This window comes from Coregonus lavaretus, assembly GCF_964263955.1.
Source record: "Coregonus lavaretus genome assembly, contig: HAP1_SCAFFOLD_3103, whole genome shotgun sequence".
Taxonomy (NCBI): domain Eukaryota; kingdom Metazoa; phylum Chordata; class Actinopteri; order Salmoniformes; family Salmonidae; genus Coregonus; species Coregonus lavaretus.
The window spans coordinates 45,001-62,039 of NW_028160133.1; the positions used below are offsets into that span (position 1 = coordinate 45,001).

At 45.1% G+C, this 17,039-nt stretch overlaps 1 protein-coding gene across 1 annotated transcript in view; it reads left to right on the plus strand.

Annotated features, from left to right (window-relative positions):
• LOC311122098 (myotubularin-related protein 12-like) overlaps positions 1-16,816 on the plus strand; it is a gene marked incomplete at its 3' end in the record, with an annotated part of 41,389 nt that extends 24,573 nt beyond the window's left edge. Inside the window, exons 7-13 of the mRNA XM_084196510.1 lie at positions 1,399-1,522; positions 1,713-1,788; positions 3,125-3,222; positions 3,428-3,631; positions 4,326-4,396; positions 15,677-15,849; positions 16,640-16,816. Of these exons, the coding sequence (XP_084052636.1) occupies positions 1,399-1,522; positions 1,713-1,788; positions 3,125-3,222; positions 3,428-3,631; positions 4,326-4,396; positions 15,677-15,849; positions 16,640-16,816 (923 nt within the window). The remainder of the gene's footprint in view (positions 1-1,398; positions 1,523-1,712; positions 1,789-3,124; positions 3,223-3,427; positions 3,632-4,325; positions 4,397-15,676; positions 15,850-16,639) is intronic.
• Positions 16,817-17,039: the final 223 nt, after the last annotated feature.

Sequence of the window (17,039 nt, forward strand, 5' to 3'; positions counted from 1 at the left end):
TCCTCTGTCACGGTCTCTCCTCTCTCTTCCTTGTGGTCGTGGACTGGTAAGGCTGATTCTGTCCCACAACGCTGTTCAGTATGGGGTTATGTTCCTGTCTCTCTCTGTCTCCTCTCATTGCTCGCCGCATGTTCACAGAGCGGTGACTTGTATTGAGTCAGTCAGACAGACAGACAGACAGACAGACAGACAGACAGGGCTTCTATTAACTCTGAGATCAGCTAGCCTGCATACCCCAGACTGGGCTTCTATTAACTCTGAGATCTGCTAGCCTGCATACCCCAGACCGGGCTTCTATTAACTCTGAGATCTGCTAGCCTGCATACCCCAGACCGGGCTTCTATTAACTCTGAGATCTGCTAGCCTGCATACCCCAGACTGGGCTTCTATTAACTCTGAGATCTGCTAGCCTGCATACCCTAGACTGGGCTTCTATTAACTCTGAGATCTGCTAGCCTGCATACCCTAGACAGGGCTTCTATTAACTCTGAGATCTGCTAGCCTGCATACCCCAGACTGGGCTTCTATTAACTCTGAGATCTGCTAGCCTGCATACCCCAGACCGGGCTTCTATTAACTCTGAGATCAGCTAGCCTGCATACCCCAGACTGGGCTTCTATTAACTCTGAGATCAGCTAGCCTGCATACCCCAGACCGGGCTTCTATTAACTCTGAGATCAGCTAGCCTGCATACCCCAGACTGGGCTTCTATTAACTCTGAGATCAGCTAGCCTGCATACCCCAGATCTGTTTGTGCTTTCTTACCACCGCCATGACTGTCATTATCACCAAACTGTTACAGAATGTCAATGTACAGGGCGGCGAGTGGAGCATCTCAGTGCTATAGACGTCACTACAGACCCGGGTTCGATGCCGGGCTGTATCACAACCGGCCGTGATCGGGAGTCCCATAGGGCGGAGCACAATTGGCCCAGAGTCGTTTGGGTTAGGGGAGGGTTTGGCCGAGGGGGCTTTACTTGGCTCATCGCGCTCTAGCGACTCCTTGTGGCGGGCCGGGCACCTGCAGGCTAACCTCTGTCGTCAGGGGAACGGTGTTTCCTCCGACAGATTGGTGCGGCTGGCTTCCAGGTTAAGCGGGCGGGTGTTAAGAAGGGCGGTTTGGCGGGTCATGTTTCGGAGGACGCATGACTCGACCTTCGCCTCTCCCGAGCCCGTTGGGGAGTTGCAGCGATGAGACAAGATCGAAAAAGAGGGTAACATTTTAAATAATATATATATATAATGTCAATGTATTCAAATCTATTTCAGAATGTTGACTACAAACCCATGAAGATGACTAATACAGATGCATACACAGATCTGTAGAGAGCCATTGAGAGAACGTCTGCTAAATGACGTAAATGTAAATGTAAGTAACAGTGCCTTGTGTTTTTCCAGAGATGCAGAGGAAAAAGCAGACGGTGATGTTTGACTCTGTGGAGGACTGGACTCAGGACATGAAGAGAACTAAAGGAAACTGCAGACTGGTCTCAGAGAACCGCAGCTTTGAGCTCTCTCCAAAGTACTGCCATTACATTTTTTTTAAACATCCGACCAAATGCCACACGTAATATAACTGCTGGAACATGCTAGTTGTATATCAAGACATCGCATCAACATGTTGTTGGTTGAAGTACTCTGTAGTTTATCCTTGATTCACCTGTTTCCTGTTTTATCATGATTTGAAGTTAACAAAAAGCTTTTTCCTGCAGGCTGCCTCAGTTTTTTATTGTCCCAGCAAACGTCTCGGACGAGGACTTGACTAAGTACCAGGGAAAGGGATTACCGGTATGTGTCGATTTTTTTTGTATGCCGTTTTGTGTCTGGTACTTGAAAAATTGAATATCTCATATTTAATCACAGTGCTGTGAAAAAGTATTTGCCCCCTTTCTAATTTTCTCCACTTTTGCATATTTGTGATACTGAATGTTATCAGATCTTCAACCAAAACCTAATATTAGATAAAGCGAACATAAGTGAACAAATAACACAACAATTACATATTTATTTCATTTATTTCATAAACAAAGTTATGCAACACCCAATTCCCCTGTGTGAAAAAGTATTTGCCCCCTTACACTCAATAACTGGTTGTGCCACCTTTAGCTGCAATGACTCCAACCAAATGCTTCCTGTAGTTGTTGATCAGTCTCTCATGTCGCTGTGGAGGAATTTTGGCCCACTCTTCCATGCAGAACTGCTTTAACTCAGTGACGTGTGGGTTTTCAAGCATGAACTGCTCGTTTCAAGTCCTGCCACAACATCTCAAACCATCACACCACCACCACCACGCTTGACCTTTGGTATGATGTTCTTACTGTGGAATGCAGAGTTTGGTTTTCGCCAGGCATTTTGATCTTGTTCAAGCATGGTGGTGGTGGTGGTGTGATGGTTTGGGGATGCTTTGCTGCCTCAGGACCTGGACGACTTGCCTTAATAGAAGGAACCATGAATTCTGCTCTGTATCAGAGAATTCTACAGGAGAATGTCAGACCATCCGTCTGTGAGCTGAAGCTGAAGCACAGCTGGGTCATGCAGCAAGACAATGATCCAAAACACACATGCATGTCTACATCAGAATGGCTGAAAAGCAACACATATAATGTTTTGGAGTGGCCTAGTCAAAGTCCAGACCTAAACCCCATTGAGATGTTGTGGCAGGACCTGAAACGAGCAGTTCATGCTTGAAAACCCACACGTCACTGAGTTAAAGCAGTTCTGCATGGAAGAGTGGGCCAAAATTCCTCCACAGCGACGTGAGAGACTGATCAACAACTACAGGAAGCATTTGGTTGGAGTCGTTGCAGCTAAAGGTGGCACAACCAGTTATTGAGTGTAAGGGGGCAATTACTTTTTCACACAGGGGAATTGGGTGTTGCATAACTTTGTTTATGAAATAAATGAAATAAATATGTAATTGTTGTGTTATTTGTTCACTTATGTTCCCTTTATCTAATATTAGGTTTTGGTTGAAGATCTGATAACATTCAGTATCACAAATATGCAAAAGTAGAGAAATTTAGAAAGGGGCAAATACTTTTTCATAGCACTGTATATGGCCATAACTCTCCACTTGCTGTATGATCAGTATATGAATGAATGTATTTGATCCCGTCTGTTTCAGATGTGGTGCTGGTCTCATCATAGTGGCTGTGCCTTGTTTAAAACAGCCTCTCTACCCCTGCTACCAGAGGACAACGTTCCACAAACACACATGGAGAAGTAAGAGACACTACATCCCATGCCATTTCCTTATTGGTTAGATCATGTTGAGTATTGTCTGTGTTTTAATAGTGACGAATGCTTATGTATTTTACTGATTTTTATAAATGTTATATGTGGCTTTTATGACTGTTGCAGTCCGTAGGTTCCCTTTTTTAAATGAAGTGTACCGACTTTTGTCTAATACGGTGAGGGTGTGTTGCAGAATGTTGACGGCTGTGGCTCACAACCACCTGTACTCAGTAAAGACAGAAGACCTGTCAGAGACCCTTCCCACCGTACAGGACATCCAGCTGTCTTACAACAAGTTCAAACAGTTCTTCCTCATCGACAATACAACAGAGTTTTGGATGTCCGATATGAAGTGGTTCTCCTCACTTGACAACTGTGGATGGCTGGACATCATCAGGTGAGATTTGAAAACCAAACTACTATTTGTCCTGTGTTACAATGTTTATTAGGTACACCACCCCGTTCAGGAAAATGATTGGCTCCTACAGACAGTGAGTCAGGTGGCCGTGGCTTGCTATATAAAAACATAGTTACTGTTCGGTTGAACGTTAGAACGGGCAGAACAAGTGACCTAAGAGACTTTGAGCGTGGTATGATCGTCGGTGCCAGGCGCACCGGATCCAGTATCTCAGAAACGGCCGGCCTCCTGGGCTTTTCACGTACAACAGTGTCTATTGTTTTACGAGAAATGGTGTGAAAAACATCGCCTGGTCCGATGAATCCCGGTTCCTGTTGCGTCATGCTGATGTCAGAGTCAGGATTTGGTGTAAGCAGCATGAGTCCATGGCCCTATCCAGCCTGGTGTCAACGGTGTAGCCTGGTGGTGGTGAAATGGTGTAAGGAATGTTTTCCTGACATACGTTAGGTCCCTTGATACCAACTGAGAAATGTTTGAATTCCACACCTTGTAGAATCCATACCCCAGACTGTTCTGGAGACAAGGGGGGGTCCGACTCGGTACTAGATAGGTGTACCTAATAAAATGGCCACTGAGTGTATATGTCCAGTGTTACCAATGTATTTGTTTTAGCGTTTACGGTAAGAGTCAATGTCTTGTCTTACACTAAGAGTCAATGTCTTGTGTGTTGCAGACAGTGCCTCCAGAAGGCTGTGGAGGTAGTTGAATGCCTGGAGAAGGAAAACACAAATGTTCTCATTATGGGTAAGGACCAGTTATATGGGGAAGGACCAGTTATCTGGGTAAGGACCAGTTATAAGGACCAGTTATATGGGTAAGGACCAGTTATATGGGTAAGGACCAGTTATATGGGGAAGGACCAGTTATATGGGTAAGGACCAGTTATAGGGGTAAGGACCAGTTATATAGGACCAGTTATATGGGTAAGGACCAGTTATATGGGTAAGGACCAGTTATATGGGTAAGGACCAGTTATATGGGTAAGGACCAGTTATATGGGTAAGGACCAGTTATATGGGTAAGGACCAGTTATAGGGGTAAGGACCAGTTATAGGGGTAAGGACCAGTTATATAGGACCAGTTATATGGGTAAGGACCAGTTATATGGGTAAGGACCAGTTATATGGGTAAGGACCAGTTATATGGGTAAGGACCAGTTATATGGGTAAGGACCAGTTATAGTCTCCTGAGTGGCGCAGTGGTCTAAGGCGCTGCATCGCAGTGCTAACTGTGCCACTAGAGATCCTGGATCGAATCCAGGCTCTGTCGCAGCCGGCCGCGACCGGGAGACTCATGGGCGGCGCACAATTGGCCCAGCGTCGTCCAGAGTAGGGGAGGGAATGGCCGGCAGGGATGTAGCTCAGTTGATAGAGCATGGCGTTTGCAACGCCAGGGTTGTGGGTTCGATTCCCACGGGGGGCCAGTATAAAAAAAAATTATATATATATATATATGTATTCACTAACTGTAAGTCGCTCTGGATAAGAGCGTCTGCTAAATGACGTAAAATGTAAAAATGTAAATGTTATATGGGTAAGGACCAGTTATATGGGGTAAGGACCAGTTATATGGGTAAGGACCAGTTATATGGGTAAGGACCAGTTATATGGGGAAGGACCAGTTATAGGGGAAGGACCAGTTATATGGGGAAGGACCAGTTATATGGGTAAGGACCAGTTATATGGGGAAGGACCAGTTATATGGGTAAGGACCAGTTATATGGGTAAGGACCAGTTATAAGGACCAGTTATATGGGTAAGGACCAGTTATAAGGACCAGTTATATGGGGTAAGGACCAGTTATAGGGGTAAGGACCAGTTATATGGGTAAGGACCAGTTATATGGGTAAGGACCAGTTATATGGGTAAGGACCAGTTATATGGGGAAGGACCAGTTATAGGGGTAAGGACCAGTTATAGGGGTAAGGACCAGTTATATGGGGAAGGACCAGTTATATGGGTAAGGACCAGTTATAGGGGTAAGGACCAGTTATATGGGGAAGGACCAGTTATATGGGTAAGGACCAGTTATATGGGTAAGGACCAGTTATATGGGGAAGGACCAGTTATATGGGGAAGGACCAGTTATATGGGGAAGGACCAGTTATATGGGTAAGGACCAGTTATAGGGGTAAGGACCAGTTATATGGGTAAGGACCAGTTATATGGGACCAGTTATATGGGTAAGGACCAGTTATATGGGTAAGGACCAGTTATATGGGTAAGGACCAGTTATATGGGTAAGGACCAGTTATATGGGTAAGGACCAGTTATATGGGTAAGGACCAGTTATATGGGTAAGGACCAGTTATATGGGTAAGGACCAGTTATAGGGGTAAGGACCAGTTATATGGGGAAGGACCAGTTATATGGGGAAGGACCAGTTATATGGGACCAGTTATATGGGTAAGGACCAGTTATATGGGGAAGGACCAGTTATATGGGTAAGGACCAGTTATAGGGGTAAGGACCAGTTATAGGGGTAAGGACCAGTTATATGGGACCAGTTATAGGGGTAAGGACCAGTTATATGGGTAAGGACCAGTTATATGGGTAAGGACCAGTTATATGGGTAAGGACCAGTTATAGGGGAAGGACCAGTTATAGGGGTAAGGACCAGTTATATGGGTAAGGACCAGTTATATGGGTAAGGACCAGTTATATGGGGAAGGACCAGTTATAGGGGTAAGGACCAGTTATAGGGGTAAGGACCAGTTATATGGGGAAGGACCAGTTATATGGGTAAGGACCAGTTATAGGGGTAAGGACCAGTTATATGGGGAAGGACCAGTTATATGGGTAAGGACCAGTTATATGGGTAAGGACCAGTTATATGGGGAAGGACCAGTTATATGGGGAAGGACCAGTTATATGGGGAAGGACCAGTTATATGGGTAAGGACCAGTTATAGGGGTAAGGACCAGTTATAGGGGTAAGGACCAGTTATATGGGTAAGGACCAGTTATATGGGACCAGTTATATGGGTAAGGACCAGTTATATGGGTAAGGACCAGTTATATGGGTAAGGACCAGTTATATGGGTAAGGACCAGTTATATGGGTAAGGACCAGTTATATGGGTAAGGACCAGTTATATGGGTAAGGACCAGTTATATGGGTAAGGACCAGTTATATGGGGAAGGACCAGTTATATGGGGAAGGACCAGTTATAGGGGAAGGACCAGTTATATGGGGAAGGACCAGTTATATGGGTAAGGACCAGTTATATGGGGAAGGACCAGTTATATGGGTAAGGACCAGTTATATGGGTAAGGACCAGTTATAAGGACCAGTTATATGGGTAAGGACCAGTTATAAGGACCAGTTATATGGGGTAAGGACCAGTTATAGGGGTAAGGACCAGTTATATGGGTAAGGACCAGTTATATGGGTAAGGACCAGTTATATGGGTAAGGACCAGTTATATGGGGAAGGACCAGTTATAGGGGTAAGGACCAGTTATAGGGGTAAGGACCAGTTATATGGGGAAGGACCAGTTATATGGGTAAGGACCAGTTATAGGGGTAAGGACCAGTTATATGGGGAAGGACCAGTTATATGGGTAAGGACCAGTTATATGGGTAAGGACCAGTTATATGGGGAAGGACCAGTTATATGGGGAAGGACCAGTTATATGGGGAAGGACCAGTTATATGGGGAAGGACCAGTTATATGGGGAAGGACCAGTTATATGGGTAAGGACCAGTTATAGGGGTAAGGACCAGTTATATGGGTAAGGACCAGTTATATGGGACCAGTTATATGGGTAAGGACCAGTTATATGGGTAAGGACCAGTTATATGGGTAAGGACCAGTTATATGGGTAAGGACCAGTTATATGGGTAAGGACCAGTTATATGGGTAAGGACCAGTTATATGGGTAAGGACCAGTTATATGGGTAAGGACCAGTTATAGGGGTAAGGACCAGTTATATGGGGAAGGACCAGTTATATGGGACCAGTTATATGGGTAAGGACCAGTTATATGGGGAAGGACCAGTTATATGGGTAAGGACCAGTTATAGGGGTAAGGACCAGTTATAGGGGTAAGGACCAGTTATATGGGACCAGTTATAGGGGTAAGGACCAGTTATATGGGTAAGGACCAGTTATATGGGTAAGGACCAGTTATATGGGTAAGGACCAGTTATAGGGGAAGGACCAGTTATAGGGGTAAGGACCAGTTATATGGGTAAGGACCAGTTATATGGGTAAGGACCAGTTATATGGGGAAGGACCAGTTATAGGGGTAAGGACCAGTTATAGGGGTAAGGACCAGTTATATGGGGAAGGACCAGTTATATGGGTAAGGACCAGTTATAGGGGTAAGGACCAGTTATATGGGGAAGGACCAGTTATATGGGTAAGGACCAGTTATATGGGTAAGGACCAGTTATATGGGGAAGGACCAGTTATATGGGGAAGGACCAGTTATATGGGGAAGGACCAGTTATATGGGTAAGGACCAGTTATAGGGGTAAGGACCAGTTATAGGGGTAAGGACCAGTTATATGGGACCAGTTATATGGGTAAGGACCAGTTATATGGGTAAGGACCAGTTATATGGGTAAGGACCAGTTATATGGGTAAGGACCAGTTATATGGGTAAGGACCAGTTATATGGGTAAGGACCAGTTATATGGGTAAGGACCAGTTATAGGGGTAAGGACCAGTTATATGGGGAAGGACCAGTTATATGGGGAAGGACCAGTTATATGGGACCAGTTATATGGGTAAGGACCAGTTATATGGGGAAGGACCAGTTATATGGGTAAGGACCAGTTATAGGGGTAAGGACCAGTTATAGGGGTAAGGACCAGTTATATGGGACCAGTTATAGGGGTAAGGACCAGTTATATGGGTAAGGACCAGTTATATGGGTAAGGACCAGTTATATGGGTAAGGACCAGTTATAGGGGAAGGACCAGTTATAGGGGTAAGGACCAGTTATATGGGTAAGGACCAGTTATATGGGTAAGGACCAGTTATATGGGTAAGGACCAGTTATATGGGTAAGGACCAGTTATAGGACCAGTTATATGGGTAAGGACCAGTTATAGGGGTAAGGACCAGTTATAGGGGTAAGGACCAGTTATATGGGTAAGGACCAGTTATATGGGAAGGACCAGTTATAGGGGTAAGGACCAGTTATATGGGTAAGGACCAGTTATATGGGGAAGGACCAGTTATATGGGGAAGGACCAGTTATATGGGGAAGGACCAGTTATAGGACCAGTTATATGGGTAAGGACCAGTTATATGGGGTAAGGACCAGTTATATGGGGAAGGACCAGTTATATGGGTAAGGACCAGTTATATGGGTAAGGACCAGTTATAGGGGTAAGGACCAGTTATAGGGGTAAGGACCAGTTATATGGGTAAGGACCAGTTATATGGGTAAGGACCAGTTATATGGGTAAGGACCAGTTATATGGGTAAGGACCAGTTATAGGGGTAAGGACCAGTTATAGGGGAAGGACCAGTTATATGGGTAAGGACCAGTTATATGGGTAAGGACCAGTTATATGGGTAAGGACCAGTTATATGGGAAGGACCAGTTATAGGGGTAAGGACCAGTTATATGGGGAAGGACCAGTTATATGGGGAAGGACCAGTTATATGGGGAAGGACCAGTTATATGGGGAAGGACCAGTTATATGGGGAAGGACCAGTTATAAGGACCAGTTATATGGGTAAGGACCAGTTATATGGGGAAGGACCAGTTATATGGGGAAGGACCAGTTATATGGGTAAGGACCAGTTATAGGACCAGTTATATGGGTAAGGACCAGTTATATGGGGAAGGACCAGTTATATGGGTAAGGACCAGTTATAGGACCAGTTATATGGGTAAGGACCAGTTATATGGGTAAGGACCAGTTATAGGGGTAAGGACCAGTTATAGGACCAGTTATATGGGTAAGGACCAGTTATAGGACCAGTTATATGGGTAAGGACCAGTTATATGGGGAAGGACCAGTTATATGGGTAAGGACCAGTTATAGGACCAGTTATATGGGTAAGGACCAGTTATATGGGGAAGGACCAGTTATATGGGTAAGGACCAGTTATAGGGGAAGGACCAGTTATATGGGGAAGGACCAGTTATATGGGTAAGGACCAGTTATATGGGGAAGGACCAGTTATATGGGGAAGGACCAGTTATATGGGGAAGGACCAGTTATATGGGTAAGGACCAGTTATAAGGACCAGTTATATGGGTAAGGACCAGTTATATGGGGAAGGACCAGTTATATGGGGAAGGACCAGTTATATGGGGAAGGACCAGTTATAGGACCAGTTATATGGGTAAGGACCAGTTATATGGGTAAGGACCAGTTATAGGACCAGTTATATGGGTAAGGACCAGTTATATGGGTAAGGACCAGTTATAGGGGTAAGGACCAGTTATAGGACCAGTTATATGGGTAAGGACCAGTTATAGGACCAGTTATATGGGTAAGGACCAGTTATATGGGGAAGGAACAGTTATATGGGTAAGGACCAGTTATAGGACCAGTTATATGGGTAAGGACCAGTTATATGGGGAAGGACCAGTTATATGGGTAAGGACCAGTTATAGGGGAAGGACCAGTTATATGGGTAAGGACCAGTTATATGGGTAAGGACCAGTTATATGGGTAAGGACCAGTTATAGGGGTAAGGACCAGTTATATGGGTAAGGACCAGTTATATGGGTAAGGACCAGTTATATGGGTAAGGACCAGTTATATGGGGAAGGACCAGTTATATGGGTAAGGACCAGTTATAGGGGTAAGGACCAGTTATATGGGGAAGGACCAGTTATAGGGGTAAGGACCAGTTATATGGGGAAGGACCAGTTATATGGGTAAGGACCAGTTATATGGGGAAGGACCAGTTATAGGACCAGTTATATGGGGAAGGACCAGTTATAGGGGTAAGGACCAGTTATAGGGGTAAGGACCAGTTATAAGGACCAGTTATATGGGTAAGGACCAGTTATATGGGTAAGGACCAGTTATATGGGTAAGGACCAGTTATATGGGTAAGGACCAGTTATATGGGGAAGGACCAGTTATAGGGGTAAGGACCAGTTATAGGGGTAAGGACCAGTTATATGGGTAAGGACCAGTTATAAGGACCAGTTATATGGGTAAGGACCAGTTATATGGGTAAGGACCAGTTATATGGGGAAGGACCAGTTATATGGGTAAGGACCAGTTATAGGGGTAAGGACCAGTTATATGGGTAAGGACCAGTTATATGGGGAAGGACCAGTTATATGGGGAAGGACCAGTTATAAGGACCAGTTATATGGGTAAGGACCAGTTATATGGGGAAGGACCAGTTATATGGGGAAGGACCAGTTATATGGGTAAGGACCAGTTATAGGACCAGTTATATGGGTAAGGACCAGTTATATGGGGAAGGACCAGTTATATGGGTAAGGACCAGTTATAGGACCAGTTATATGGGTAAGGACCAGTTATATGGGTAAGGACCAGTTATAGGGGTAAGGACCAGTTATAGGACCAGTTATATGGGTAAGGACCAGTTATAGGACCAGTTATATGGGTAAGGACCAGTTATATGGGGAAGGACCAGTTATATGGGTAAGGACCAGTTATAGGACCAGTTATATGGGTAAGGACCAGTTATATGGGGAAGGACCAGTTATATGGGTAAGGACCAGTTATAGGGGAAGGACCAGTTATATGGGGAAGGACCAGTTATATGGGTAAGGACCAGTTATATGGGGAAGGACCAGTTATATGGGGAAGGACCAGTTATATGGGGAAGGACCAGTTATATGGGTAAGGACCAGTTATAAGGACCAGTTATATGGGTAAGGACCAGTTATATGGGGAAGGACCAGTTATATGGGGAAGGACCAGTTATATGGGGAAGGACCAGTTATAGGACCAGTTATATGGGTAAGGACCAGTTATATGGGGAAGGACCAGTTATATGGGTAAGGACCAGTTATAGGACCAGTTATATGGGTAAGGACCAGTTATATGGGTAAGGACCAGTTATAGGGGTAAGGACCAGTTATAGGACCAGTTATATGGGTAAGGACCAGTTATAGGACCAGTTATATGGGTAAGGACCAGTTATATGGGGAAGGAACAGTTATATGGGTAAGGACCAGTTATAGGACCAGTTATATGGGTAAGGACCAGTTATATGGGGAAGGACCAGTTATATGGGTAAGGACCAGTTATAGGGGAAGGACCAGTTATATGGGTAAGGACCAGTTATATGGGGAAGGACCAGTTATATGGGTAAGGACCAGTTATAGGGGTAAGGACCAGTTATAGGGGTAAGGACCAGTTATATGGGGAAGGACCAGTTATATGGGTAAGGACCAGTTATATGGGGAAGGACCAGTTATAGGACCAGTTATATGGGGAAGGACCAGTTATAGGGGTAAGGACCAGTTATAGGGGTAAGGACCAGTTATAAGGACCAGTTATATGGGTAAGGACCAGTTATATGGGTAAGGACCAGTTATATGGGTAAGGACCAGTTATATGGGGAAGGACCAGTTATAGGGGTAAGGACCAGTTATAGGGGTAAGGACCAGTTATAAGGACCAGTTATATGGGTAAGGACCAGTTATAAGGACCAGTTATATGGGTAAGGACCAGTTATATGGGTAAGGACCAGTTATATGGGGAAGGACCAGTTATATGGGTAAGGACCAGTTATAGGGGTAAGGACCAGTTATAAGGACCAGTTATATGGGTAAGGACCAGTTATATGGGTAAGGACCAGTTATATGGGGAAGGACCAGTTATATGAGGAGGGTTGTATTTTATTTGTCAAGGGTTGGCCACACAGATCCTGTGACCTGACATTTTGTTTGACATCTTTTTAATTACTTTGCTTAAGAACATTTGTCCTCCTGTAGCCCAGTTGGTAGAGCGTGGCGCTTGCAACGCCAGGGTTGTGGGTTCGATTCCCATGGAGGGGCAGTATGAAAAATGTATGCACTCACTAACTGTAAGTCGCTCTGGATAAGAGCGTCTGCTAAATGACTAACATGTAATGACTCATGGACTCCCAGGAGAGCAGTGGCAATAGTTACTGAGTGGACTATCCTCCTGGTTCAATAAAAACAAATGTTCTTGTTTTTTTTTAGGGGGTAGATCAGCTTTAATATTTCAGATAGATTGTAACTTCCATCAATGTAATTGTCTGCATGACATACATATACATACATACATACATACATACATACACACACATCTTTAAAAAAATTATATTTCCCTTTATTACTTTCCAACCCCACCACCCCTTCCCCAATTGGAGTAAACTAGTGAACAACAACGCTTAGGCCTCTACTTCCAGGCCATACATACTATATACATTTTATGGACACAGTCAAATTCTACAATAATTATATTTTGTTTGTTTTTTACTCCTGAACTTCCTCCGATCATTTTCATGATGTCCATCTGGTTTGCTTCTATATGCCATATTTTTCTAACTGTGCTCTTTCACAAAAGCTCTCAACCTATAACCTATATACAGTGGGGAGAACAAGTATTTGATACACTGATGATTTTGCAGGTTTTCCTACTTACAAAGCATGTAGAGGTCTGTAATTTTTATCATAGGTACACTTCAACTGTGAGAGACGGAATCTAAAACAAAAATCCAGAAAATCACATTGTATGATTTTTAAGTAATTAATTTGCATTTTATTGCATGACATAAGTATTTGATCACCTACCAACCAGTAAGAATTCCGGCTCTCACACACCTGTTAGTTTTTCTTTAAGAAGCCCTCCTGTTCTCCACTCATTACCTGTATTAACTGCACCTGTTTGAACTCGTTACCTGTATAAAAGACACCTGTCCACACACTCAATCAAACAGACTCCAACCTCTCCACAATGGCCAAGACCAGAGAGCTGTGTAAGGACATCAGGGATAAAATTGTAGACCTGCAAAAGGCTGGGATGGGCTACAGGACAATAGGCAAGCAGCTTGGTGAGAAGGCAACAACTGTTGGCGCAATTATTAGAAAATGGAAGAAGTTCAAGATGACGGTCAATCACCCTCGGTCTGGGGCTCCATGCAAGATCTCACCTCGTGGGGCATCAATGATCATGAGGAAGGTGAGGGATCAGCCCAGAACTACAAGGCAGGACCTGGTCAATGACCTGAAGAGAGCTGGGACCACAGTCTCAAAGAAAACCATTAGTAACACACTACGCCATCATGGATTAAAATCCTGCAGCGCACGCAAGGTCCCCCTGCTCAAGCCAGCGCATGTCCAGGCCCGTCTGAAGTTCGCCAATGACCATCTGGATGATCCAGAGGAGGAATGGGAGAAGGTCATGTGGTCTGATGAGACAAAAATAGAGCTTTTTGGTCTAAACTCCACTCGCCGTGTTTGGAGGAAGAAGAAGGATGAGTACAACCCCAAGAACACCATCCCAACCGTGAAGCATGGAGGTGGAAACATCATTCTTTGGGGATGCTTTTCTGCAAAGGGGACAGGACGACTGCACCATATTGAGGGGAGGATGGATGGGGCCATGTATCGCGAGATCTTGGCCAACAACCTCCTTCCCTCAGTAAGAGCATTGAAGATGGGTTGTGGCTGGGACTTCCAGCATGACAACGACCCGAAACACACAGCCAGGGCAACTAAGGAGTGGCTCCGTAAGAAGCATCTCAAGGTCCTGGAGTGGCCTAGCCAGTCTCCAGACCTGAACCCAATAGAAAATCTTTGGAGGGAGCTGAAAGTCCGTATTCCCCAGCGACAGCCCCGAAACCTGAAGGATCTGGAGAAGATCTGTATGGAGGAGTGGGCCAAAATCCCTGCTGCAGTGTGTGCAAACCTGGTCAAGACCTACAGGAAACATATGATCTCTGTAATTGCAAACAAAGGTTTCTGTACCAAATATTAAGTTCTGCTTTTCTGATGTATCAAATACTTATGTCATGCAATAAAATGCAAATTAATTACTTAAAAATCATACAATGTGATTTTCTGGATTTTTGTTTTAGATTCCGTCTCTCACAGTTGAAGTGTACCTATGATAAAAATTACAGACCTCTACATGCTTTGTAAGTAGGAAAACCTGCAAAATCGGCAGTGTATCAAATACTTGTTCTCCCCACTGTACTTATTATGGACACAGTATGCTTTACATTAGTTATCTTGTTATTGTTTGCTAGTTGTTTGCGGAGGGTTGTATTTTATTTGTCAAGGGTTGGCCACACAGATCCTGTGACCTGACATTTTGTTTGACATCTTTTTAATTACTTTGCTTAAGAACATTTGTTGGTAGAGCATGGCGCTTGCAACACCAGGGTTGTGGGTTCGATTCCCATGGGGGGCCAGAATGAAAAATGTATGCACTCACTAACTGTAAGTCGCTCTGGATAAGAGCGTCTGCTAAATGACTCAAATGTAAAATTTAATGACTCATGGACTCCCAGGAGAGCAGTGGCAATTGTTACTGAGTGGACTATCCTCCAGGTTCAATAAAAACAATGACATTAATTGAAGGTAGACTCAGCTAAATGACGTTGCCACGAGCAGCACCGGAGATACTGAGATGAGCGAGATGCAAGACATCGCTGTCACACAGTCACACCCAGTATCTGATGTTTACAGTGTGGTGGCCAGAGCACCAAAACAGCTGAGAAGTTGAGCCTCTCCCTTCAACACTCCTTCGTTGTTGCAGAAATTGACCCAGTATGCTGTTTACTCTCTGCATCTACGTCATATCACTGAGTCTACCTTTTTAAATATTCGTTTGTTTGTGTTCCAGAGGAAGGTGGTTTGGGCCTGTGCTGTGTCCTGCAAAAAAACTTCTCTTAAATGATGTTGAATAAATGTTAGGAATGATACTGGAACATTGTTTATGTTCCAGAGGAGGGTGGTTCGGACCTGTGGTGTTAAGTTGTATTGTATTGTTCCAGAGGAGGGCGGTTCGGACCTGTGGTGTTAAGTTGTATTGTATTGTTCCAGAGGAGGGCGGTTCGGACCTGTGGTGTTAAGTTGTATTGTATTGTTCCAGAGGAGGGCGGTTCGGACCTGTGCTGTGTGGTCTCCAGTCTGGTCCAGTTGATGTTGGACCCCTACTACAGAACTCTTCTGGGCTTCCAGAGTCTGGTGCAGAAGGAGTGGGTGGTGGGAGGACATGCCTTCCTGGATCGCTCCAACCATCTGCACCTCAAGGACAAGGTGGAGGTAGGATCTGTGTCCTGTTTTAGGTCTATTCTGATGTCTGAAAACTTTAACTAGCTGTCAAAACCTTGATTCCTCTCCTCGCCTCCCTCTCAAAGCTTATTGGTGGAGAGGCTCCAATGTCCCTCCCCTTGACATCCTCCTCCAATGAGCTTTGAGAAGGAGGCGAGGAATTTTTAAGAATCAAGGACTGTGGGGGATTCAAGGATTTGAGACCTGCGATATGCCTTGTAGAACACAACTTTGGTGTATAGGGGATGACCGTGTCCGTCTCTCTCCGTCCTCTCAGAGCCAGTCTGATGACCGTGTCCGTCTCTCTCCGTCCTCTCAGAGCCAGTCTGATGACCGTGTCCGTCTCTCTCCGTCCTCTCAGAGCCAGTCTCCAGTGTTCCTGCTCTTCCTGGAGTGTGTGTGGTGTATAGGGGATGACCGTGTCCGTCTCTCTCCGTCCTCTCAGAGCCAGTCTCCAGTGTTCCTGCTCTTCCTGGAGTGTGTGTGGTGTATAGGGGATGACCGTGTCCGTCTCTCTCCGTCCTCTCAGAGCCAGTCTCCAGTGTTCCTGCTCTTCCTGGAGTGTGTGTGGTGTATAGGGGATGACCGTGTCCGTCTCTCTCCGTCCTCTCAGAGCCAGTCTCCAGTGTTCCTGCTCTTCCTGGAGTGTGTGTGGTGTATAGGGGATGACCGTGTCCGTCTCTCTCCGTCCTCTCAGAGCCAGTCTCCAGTGTTCCTGCTCTTCCTGGAGTGTGTGTGGTGTATAGGGGATGACCGTGTCCATCTCTCTCCATCCTCTCAGAGCCAGTCTCCAGTGTTCCTGCTCTTCCTGGAGTGTGTGTGGCAGCTTCAGCAGCAGCATGGCCCAGCCTTCCAGTTCTCAGAGACCTACCTGACCGTGCTGTCGGACAGCGTCCATGTTCCAGTCTTCACCACCTTCCTCTTCAACAATGACAGCCACAGAGACAGCATACTCAAGGTGAACACACACACACACAGAGACAGCATACTCAAGGTGAACACACACACACACACACACACACACACACACACACACACACACACAGAGATGGCATACTCAAGGTGAACACACACACACACACACACACACACAGAGATGGCATACTCAAGGTGAACACACACACACACACACACACAGAGATGGCATACTCAAGGTGAACACACACACACACACACACACA